This window comes from Embiotoca jacksoni, unplaced genomic scaffold (assembly GCF_022577435.1).
Source record: "Embiotoca jacksoni isolate LCO1_2020_lvr unplaced genomic scaffold, fEmbJac1.0.p SCAF_70, whole genome shotgun sequence".
NCBI classification, from domain to species: domain Eukaryota; kingdom Metazoa; phylum Chordata; class Actinopteri; family Embiotocidae; genus Embiotoca; species Embiotoca jacksoni.
In genome coordinates this window covers 1,123,054-1,133,053 of record NW_027185426.1, presented here as the reverse complement: position 1 = coordinate 1,133,053, position 10,000 = coordinate 1,123,054, and the positions used below count along the sequence as shown (strand labels likewise).

The 10,000-nt window shown below is 37.7% G+C and overlaps 2 protein-coding genes across 3 annotated transcripts in view; both read left to right on the top strand.

Annotated features, from left to right (window-relative positions):
- Window positions 1-8,100, top strand: part of LOC138215190 (acetyl-coenzyme A synthetase 2-like, mitochondrial) — a 16,955-nt gene extending 8,855 nt beyond the window's left edge. Inside the window, exons 10-14 of one of the 2 annotated variants that reach the window (XM_069177216.1) lie at window positions 698-824; window positions 889-1,016; window positions 1,277-1,340; window positions 6,943-7,064; window positions 7,120-8,100. In XM_069177216.1, the coding sequence (XP_069033317.1) occupies window positions 698-824; window positions 889-1,016; window positions 1,277-1,340; window positions 6,943-7,064; window positions 7,120-7,284 (606 nt within the window). In that variant the 3' untranslated portion in view covers window positions 7,285-8,100. The remainder of the gene's footprint in view (window positions 1-697; window positions 825-888; window positions 1,017-1,276; window positions 1,341-6,942; window positions 7,065-7,119) is intronic. The other variant, XM_069177215.1, reaches the window with a different exon arrangement.
- Window positions 8,101-8,765: 665 nt separating this feature from the next.
- LOC138215191 (zinc finger protein 658B-like) overlaps window positions 8,766-10,000 on the top strand; it is a 2,499-nt gene continuing 1,264 nt past the window's right edge. Inside the window, exons 1-3 of the mRNA XM_069177217.1 lie at window positions 8,766-8,933; window positions 9,166-9,325; window positions 9,471-10,000. The exon at window positions 9,471-10,000 is cut by the window's right edge and continues 1,264 nt beyond it. Of these exons, the coding sequence (XP_069033318.1) occupies window positions 8,829-8,933; window positions 9,166-9,325; window positions 9,471-10,000 (795 nt within the window). The 5' untranslated portion in view covers window positions 8,766-8,828. The remainder of the gene's footprint in view (window positions 8,934-9,165; window positions 9,326-9,470) is intronic.

Sequence of the window (10,000 nt, the reverse complement as noted above, 5' to 3'; positions counted from 1 at the left end):
TTTGATTAACAGACTTTCAGACTGTGTTGGGATGATCGCCGCTCCCCCAAATTAATTATCCGCTGGTTTCCCGGTTTCCCGCGCTGCGTTAAAGAGCCGTAATCTGTGGGTGTTTGAGGGTTTTTCATCATCGCTGGTTATTGAGTGTAGATTAGACTAGATTAGGCCTCCTTCAGTTTCACATCTCATCCTCAGAGGAGGTTGAGGTCACTTCACTTTCACTCCAATCCTCTCAGAACGAACACAAGCTGATGAGGACTGTTCTTATGGTTCCATCAACTGTCCAGGATTTCATTTGTACCAGTTAACCTTGGCCTCCTTCTCAGTGGGGAACGTTTCCTCTGAATGTGACGACAGACATCCTGCTAGGTCCTGGGTTTCACAAAATCGCTGACCGTAGTCGTTTTAAAATCATTTGTTGGAGCAAAACCACCAAAATGTAAAAGTCCTGCAGGAATTCTCTCCATTAAACTCTTCTGCAAACATATAGAAATATAATGAGCTAAAAATATCAAATTTAAATGTACAAACATGCAGCACAATGTAGATCTTATATCGTATATAATGTGTCATATATAAAACTATATCATCTGCATATAAAAGTATTAAATCATATAAAAGTATTAAAACATATAAGAGTATATCATCTGTAAGTAACTCTTGCGTGGTGTTGTATTGTTTCCCGTCCTGTCTGCAGGGCGAGCCCATTTCCGGTGTCTCGGTGGGCGGAGCTCTGTGCATCAGTCAGCCGTGGCCTGGAATGGCTCGCAGTATCTATGGCGATCACCAGAGATTCGTTGATGCGTATTTCAAACCGTATCCCGGTGAGTAAACAAACGAACACACGGCGACGTCTCTGAGCGGCGAGCTGAACATGTCCTCTGACAGGTTTCTACTTCAGCGGAGACGGAGCGTACCGCTCGGAGGACGGATACTACCAGATCACCGGCCGCATGGATGATGTCATCAACGTGAGCGGCCACCGCCTCGGCACGGCAGAGATCGAGGACGCTCTGGTGAGACAGGCATGGACCGTGCAACCAGTTTTAAAACCATTTTAAAACCGGTTTAATGAGATCTGGACTCAAATTGACCTTTTTGTTTCCTTCATAAATAACTTGCTTACTTTACTTGAAACATTTCAACAACGTCAAAGTTCTTCACATGAAACATTAAAGACATCGAGACAAAAGGTGGAAAAAACAGATGGAAAATAAAAATAGAAATAAAAGATTAAAATGCACTTGTCTGCTGATGAACGTGTTTTTGTCTGCAGGATGAACATCCAGCTGTTCCAGAAACAGCTGTGATCGGAATCCAACATGACATCAAAGGAGAAGGTAAGAACTCCCAGCATCCTCTGCTGCTGCAACCACACACACACACACACACACACACAGACACAGACACACACACACACACAGACACACACAGACACACACACACACACACACACACACACACACACACACACACACACACACACAGACACACACAGACACACACAGACACACACACACACACACACACACAGACACACACACACACACACAGACACACACACACACTCTGTGTTTACATGGAAACATTCAGTTGTTGGTGCAACAAGAAAAATTACAAAAATGCAACCTCTTCTACAATGTTTCCCTGTGGCCCTTTCAAAGTAAAAGCTCAAACAGTATGTAGTAATCTCCTCTCAGAGCTCCTCTTGATTTGTTGAGTTGATGAGCAGCAGACTGAGAGTCTCTGATTCTCTGCTGCCTCCTGCTGGTCTGTCAGTGGACCTGCAGTCACATTCAGGTCTGAGGGCCTTTAACATCAGTTTAAATGACTTTAATTCACTGGGATGTGAAATTTGTTTAATTAAAGTGTAAAAACTGGTTTGTTAAAGAGGTTTTGAAGCTGATTAACACGATGCTCTTATTTCATTTTATTTCATTTTTAAATTTCAGTGATTATAAATGAAACGTTCATCTATTGCGGCCCGAGCACCGAAGCTGTGAAACCGCTATTCTTATTCAAGTGATTATTATGATTCTCTGTAAATATCTACATTGTTGGAGGCTTTATCATATTCAAAAACTCATAAAAGTTGGTACACCCGTCTCTTATACATTTTTCGTATTCTCGTGGAGTCGCGAGTGGGCGTGGCCAAATGGCTCGAGAGCGCCCCCTAAACAGATGCCCTGGCGGCCACATTTACCTAAATTCACCAAATCCGGTGGACACGTGTATCACACCTAGACTCACCAAAAAGTTACATTGCACCGTTATGTCAACTCAACAGGAAGTCCACCATTTTGAATTTAGTCGCCATTTTTGCTGATTCACACCTTCATTACATTACATTTCATTACATTACATGTCATTACATTACATTACATTACATGTCATTTCATTACATTACATTTCATTACATTGCATGTCATTGCATTTCATTACATTTCATTACATTACATTTCATTACATTACATTACATTACATGTCATTACATTACATTACATTACATGTCATTACATTACATTTCATTTCATTACATTACATTTCATTACATGTCATTTCATTACATTACATTACATGTCATTACATTACATTTCATTACATTTCATTACATTGCATTACATTTCATTACATTACATGTCATTTCATTACATGACATTACATGTCATTACATTACATTTCATTTCATTACATTACATTACATTACATTTCATTTCATTTCACTACATTACATTACATTACATTACAGAGTTCTACCTATTCATGTGTACCTACACATGTATAAAGCATGTCGTACAAAAAGTGACCCAAAAATGACTTTTAAGTCACTTTTTGCCGTAGTATGATTTTTTTTTTTCAGAATTTAGATGACATGCTATGGTATGATTGTTAAATCATACATACTCTACCCCCCCACCCCCCATTTCTTACTGAGGGGCAGCAATGCTAACCATTGTGTCAGCATTGTGACAAATCTTTGGCTCACTGCAACCTATACCTCCATCGTCCATAAATATTCATTCAAATGTGACCAAAATTGCCGCAGACATTCTTTGGATAGTAGATATACGTGTTTTCAAGGGTCTCCGTGATATTAAATATCTTCCTGTAATGTGTAGTGAATGCAAAACTTTTTCAATTTCTGCAAACGTTTCAACTTCTTTAAAAGTTGAATCACCATCAACAGGTGGAATCTGAACCTTTAATAACAACCTTGGTGAATTTAGTCACCATTTTTGGCGATTCACAATTGTTGTACTTTAACAAACTCCTCCCACAGATTTTGTCGGTCAGACTTAAAATTGAGTCTGTGCACTCTGAACATGTTTGGAATTAAAAGTTATCAAAATAGTTTGTTTTCATCGATCAGTGTGCCAGTGGTGTGGCGGCCAAAAAGTGACCCAAAACTCATGCTATGGCATGTTGTTCAAAAAATGACCGGCATTTTAAAGTCAAAACTGACTTATGATTTTTATTTAAGTCATGACAATGGGGAGGATTGTACCTTTAACCTTGTAGTTGAAAGGCAACAGCAGTAACCACTGCACCAGCTATATTCCCAGGAGTTAGACAGCATTATGACAGTTCTCACTGCAACCTATACCTCCACCGTCCACAAATATTCATTCAAATACGACCACAATTGCCGCAGACATTCTTTGAATCTTTTGCCTGTTGAGTTAACCAGACTGTCGGTTGAGTCACTGGAATAGTCCAGCGGTCTGTGACTCCAACCCCCAGCTGGAAACAACCTCATGAAGACACGGGTTTGAGCCCCGCTCAGGTATCACTCATAGTTCATGGTTCACGGAGGGCGAGACCTCCTAAGTTGAGTCCCTCTAAGGGTAAGCCACACGGGTGTGTGTTTGTACATGCAGTCATACTAATACCAAACCAAAGCTCAACAACAATACAAAAATAAAAGTCCAAAAGAGACTTTTTTTTTTCATTGTGCACTGGTTAGAGCAGATACCTCACAGTGAGAAGTAACTTGAGGCATGTCGGTTCAGAAAAAGGTCATACTCCAAAAAGTCATGAAAAAAGTAATCCAAAATATCAAAAGTATGTTGTCCAAAATATGATAAAAAAAAAAAAAATTAACTAAAAAAGTCATACTATGTCGTCCGAAATGTACAAAAAAAGTAATGTCGTCCAAAAAGTGACCCAAAATTAATTTTTGTATATAGTATAGAGTATAGAATATAGAATATAGGGTATAGAGTATAGAGTATAGAGTATAGAATATAGGGTATATAGTATATAGTATAAAGTATAGAATTTAGAGTATGTAGTATAGAGTATAGAATATAGAATATAGGGTATATAGTATACAGTATAAAGTATAGAATACAGAGTATATAGTATAGAATATAGGGTATAGAGTATATAGTATAGAGTATAGAATATATAATATAGGGTATAGAGTATAGAATATAGGGTATATAGTATATAGTATAAAGTATAGAATTTAGAGTATATAGTATAGAATATAGAATATAGGGTATAGAGTATATAGTATAGAATATAGAATATAGGGTATATAGTATAAAGTATAGAATATAGAGTATATAGTATAGAATATAGAATATAGGGTATAGAGTATAGAGTATATAATATATGGCATAGAGTATAGAATATAGAGTATATAGTATATAGTATATAGTATAGAGTATAGAATATAGGGTATAGGGTATAGAGTATAGAGTATATAGTATATAGCATAGAATATAGGGTATAGAGTATATAGTATAGACTATAGAATATAGAATATAGGGTATATAGTATATAGTATAAATTATAGAATATAGAGTATATAGTATAGAGTATAGAATATAGGGTATAGAGTATATAGTATAGACTATAGAATATAGAATATAGGGTATATAGTATATAGTATAAATTATAGAATATAGAGTATATAGTATAGAGTATAGAATATAGGGTATAGAGTATATAGTATAGAATATAGAGTATATAGTATAGAATATAGAGTATATAGTGTATAGAATATAGAATATAGGGTATAGAGTATATAGTATAGAATATAGGGTATAGAGTATAGAGTATAGAGTATGGAGTATATAGTATATAGTATAGAGTATAGAATATAGGGTATAGGGTATAGAGTATAGAGTATATAGTATATAGCATAGAATATAGAATATAGGGTATAGAGTATATAGTATAGACTATAGAATATATAGTATATAGCATAGAATATAGAATATAGGGTATAGAGTATATAGTATAGACTATAGAATATATAGTATAGAGTATAGAGTATAGAATATAGGGTACATAGTATATAGTATAGAATATAGAGTATATAGCATATAGTATAGAATATAGAATATAGGGTATAGAGTATATAGTATATAGTATAGAGTATAGAGTATAGAATATAAAGTATATAGTATATAGTATAGAGTATAGAATATAGAATATAGGGTATAGAGTATATAGTATAGAATATAGAATATAGGGTATATAGTATAAAGTATAGAATATAGAGTATATAGTGTAGAATATAGAATATAGGGTATAGAGTATATAGTATAGAGTATAGAATATAGAATATAGGGTATAGAGTATAGAGTATAGAGTATAGCATATAGGGTATATAGTATATAGTATAAAGTATAGAATTTAGAGTATATAGTATAGAATATAGAATATAGGGTATAGAGTATATAGTATAGAATATAGAATATAGGGTATAGAGTATATAGTATATAGTATGGAATATAGAGTATATAGTATAGAGTATAGAATATAGAATATAGGGTATAGAGTATAGAATATAGAGTATATAGTATATAGTATAGAGTATAGAATATAGGGTATAGGGTGTAGAGTATAGAGTATATAGTATATAGTATAGAGTATAGAATATAGAGTATATAGTATATAGCATAGAATATAGAGTATATAGTATAGAGTATAGAATATAGAATATAGGGTATAGAGTATAGAGTATATAGTATAGACTATAGAATATAGAATATAGGGTATAGAGTATATAATATATAGTATAGAGTATAGAATATAGAGTATATAGTATAGAGTATAGAATATAGAATATAGGGTATAGAGTATATAGTATATAGTATATAGTATAGAGTATAGAATATAGAGTATATAGTATATAGCATAGAATATAGGGTATAGAGTATATAGTATAGACTATAGAATATAGAATATAGGGTATATAGTATATAGTATAAATTATAGAATATAGAGTATAGAGTATATAGTATAGAGTATAGAATATAGAGTATATAGTATATAGTATATAGCATAGAATATAGGGTATAGAGTATATAGTATAGACTATAGAATATAGGGTATATAGTATATAGTATAAATTATAGAATATAGAGTATATAGTATATAGTATAGAGTATAGAATATAGGGTATAGAGTATGTAGTATAGAATATAGAGTATATAGTATAGAGTATAGAATATAGAATATAGGGTATAGAGTATATAGTATATAGTATAGAGTATAGAATATAGAATATAGGGTATAGAGTATATAGTATATAGTATAGAATATATAGTATATAGTATAGAATATAGAGTATATGGTATATAGTATAGAGTATAGAATATAGAATATAGGGTATAGAGTATATAGTATATATATATAACCAGGGCGATGAAGCTAAGTTTGATGATTCGCTGTGACAGGAAGTTGATGTTTAAGGTCAAACGATGCTCCAAACTTCATGAAACTTGCGTCAGGCACCAACTTTCATGAGTTTTTGAAGATGTTAAAGCTGCCAAAAACAGGCTTTTTTTTTTAAAAGAAGAATAAAGAACGAGATCGAGAAAAAAATTAAAACTGCAAGTGGGAATATGCTGAGCTTGGCGGGCCACAGATCACTGCTTGCAGTTTTTATTTTAATTTATAATGTGTGTGTGCGTGTGTGTGTCTCAGTGCCGTTTGCCTTCGTGGTTTTGAAGGATGGTCTCCATGACGACCCCCTCGTCATCCTGCAGCAGCTCAGAGATCTCGTTGCCGCCAAGATCGCCAAATACGCCGTCCCTGAACACTTCTTGGTGAGTCAGAGTGGGCGGGGCCACGGTCAGACCAGGATGTCCAATCAGAGCTCAGCTTCCTTCCCGTCTCTCAGGTGGTGAAGCGGCTGCCGAAGACTCGATCCGGGAAGATCATGAGACGCATCCTCAGGAAGGTTGCCATGGAGACGACCGGCGACCTCGGCGACGTGTCCACGCTGGACGACCCGTCCGTCGTCAAAGAGATCGTGGAGGCCCATGAGCAGTACAGGAAGCAGAGAGAGGAGGAGGAGGAGAAGAAGAAGTAGGAGGGGCGGGAAGGTGGGCGGGGCCTCAGGTACAGATGACATCAACGCTCCTCAGACGTCCATGATGTCACTCCGCTCGGCTCACGTCAGGGTTAATGTGAGGAGGGGAGGGGCCCCAGACGGCCCCCACTCAGAGACACACCTGCAGACAGGTGACTGTTGGTTCACCTGCTGAGGACACAGCTTTACCTTCAGTCTGTCGGCGCTAGTGTTAGCATTCATGTTAGCATTAGCGTGACATGCTGCCCTCTGGTGAACGGACAGCTGAACTACACACTTCGCTGTGATCCTGTTGGTTAACGTGTGTCACATGGTTTGAAGGGCTAACGTTAGCTTTAGCTTCACTGGAACTTCACGTCACATTTTTATATTAGTTGGTCGTCAAGACGAGCTTCGCCTACCGACTCGCTGTAAAAACCCTGCGGAGCGTTTAAATTGGTCCCCCAGGTCGAGGTCTGACAGCTGGTTCCCATCTGGAGGCTGAAACTGACTTTTAAACTTTGTTTCAACTAAATCTGTGTTTTTACATGAAAACTGGAAATCTGAACAAAGAGCTCTTAATTTGAAGTCTGAAACTTTTGATGTGAAAATTTAGTTTAATCTTAGTCTAAGACTAAATGTTGAAGTCATTTTATTTTCACTAATCCAATTTTTCACATAATTTTCATTAAATCAATAAACGGTGATGTCATGAACAGATTTTACTGATTGATTGTTTGAAGATGAAATTATTGACGATATTAATGTAATCACGTAAATAAAAGTTTACTGATGAATTCTGCTTTCGCCCCGTATGTTTCTAAAGATTAAAACAGTTCAAACAAACCAAATATCAAATGTGAAAAGTTTAAATCAGTACAGTAAAACCTGAGAATTTATTTTAGAGTTTACTTTATTTTTATCTATTTATATTTTATATTTTAATTTGTAAAAGTATTTTCTCATTACAATTTTAGTTTTTCAAATTGTTTTTATATGTTCATAATTATATATTCTGTTTTTTGGATTTCATTTTTTTTACCATTTTAATATGGTGTTTATAGTTTATTGTTTTTTCTTTAAAAAAATACTCAATAAAACAATCATTTTCTAACACCCAAATATTTTCTTCAAATGAAACAAAATTATGTGAATGTCAAAAAAAAAAGAAAAAAGTTTTACAATAATTTTGTAATTTTTTATTTCTGGTTTAAAAACGTATTTGTTATTAATTTTGTCCCCTAATTAATATCATTACAATATTTTTTGTGTAGAAAGTCGGAAACTATCATTTGTTCAAACTAAACATGTTATAAAATGGACTTAAAGATGACATTTTAAAAACTGTTCTTCGGATCTTTTATTTCCAGTTTTCCGTGTTGTTGTGTTGTTGACCTCCAACCAGCAGGGGGCGACAGGTGGACTCTCCTCCCTCCGTCCTGACGGGTGCCTGGCGATCACAGAGTTCCGGTCCTGTTGTTGTGTTCCAGCCTCTGTTAGAGCTCCGAGTTTTATTATAATGTCTCCGCTGTATTTGTCCTCCGTCCTTCAGGACTTCATGAAGACCGCCGTGACGGAAATCTGCAGCCGAGTCCGACTGAAGCCGGAAAACACCGAGCTGGAGGTGAGCTGGTTTTTCAAAGTAAAAGTACTGCAGTACACGTACTCCGTTACAAGTACCGCTCAGAAGAATGCGGACTTTTATTCTGTCCAAATATTAAAACAAAGAAGAAGAACGGTCACTTTATTACTTTATTCCAGTCATCTAACTGCTGTTATTGATTTTATCTTTGATTTAGTTTGAATTTAACAGGCTAATTGCTAACAGGCTAACGATCAGTCGGTTTGTGTTGCAGGACGAGATGCAGGCTGTGATGAGGACACTCTGTGAGAGTCTGCTGCAGGAAATCACGAGGCTGCTGGAGGAGGACCAGGAGGAGGACCAGGACCAGGAGGAGGACCAGGACCAGGAGGAGGACCAGGACCAGGAGGAGAACCAGGACCAGGAGGAAGAGGGTGAGCTTCAGGTCACTCTGATGTTTTCTTTCTAATGTCGGAGTGTCGATAAAGTTTCATCCAGAAAACGACCTAACATGAATAAAGACTCTCCACAGTTTAAATGCGACCTGCAGGCTGACCTTTGACCCCCGATGTCTGTCAGTCTCTGCAGCCGAGCCTCAGCCAGACTCCGCCCCTCCTGCAGCAGAGGGTGGGGCTCAGGTGGAGGCAGACAGCCAATCAGCGGCTCCCACAGCGGACCCCGGCCAATCAGAGCTCAATCCTGCGGCGACCAGCGGGCGGAGCTTCAGCTGCAGCGTCTGCGGCAGCAGCTTCTCGCGGCGGTCCAACCTGCAGGCTCATCTGAGGGTTCACAGCCGAGAGCGTCCGTTCAGCTGCGCCGCCTGCGGCCGAACGTTCTCGGCCCGCACCAGCGTCCGCGTCCACCAGCTGACCGTCCACAGGAAGCAGCGGCCGCACGCCTGCTCGCACTGCAGGCGGACGTTCGGCACCCGCGGCCACCTCAAGGCGCACCTGGCCCGGCGTCGGCGCACCTGCCCGTCCTGCGGCGAGACGCTGGCGGCGGCGTGCGGCCTCAGGAAACACCTGCTGACGTGTCCGAGGGCGGAGCGGGCGCTCAGGTGCGCCGAGTGCGGGAAGGAGTTCTCCAAACACAGCTACCTGTCGGCCCAC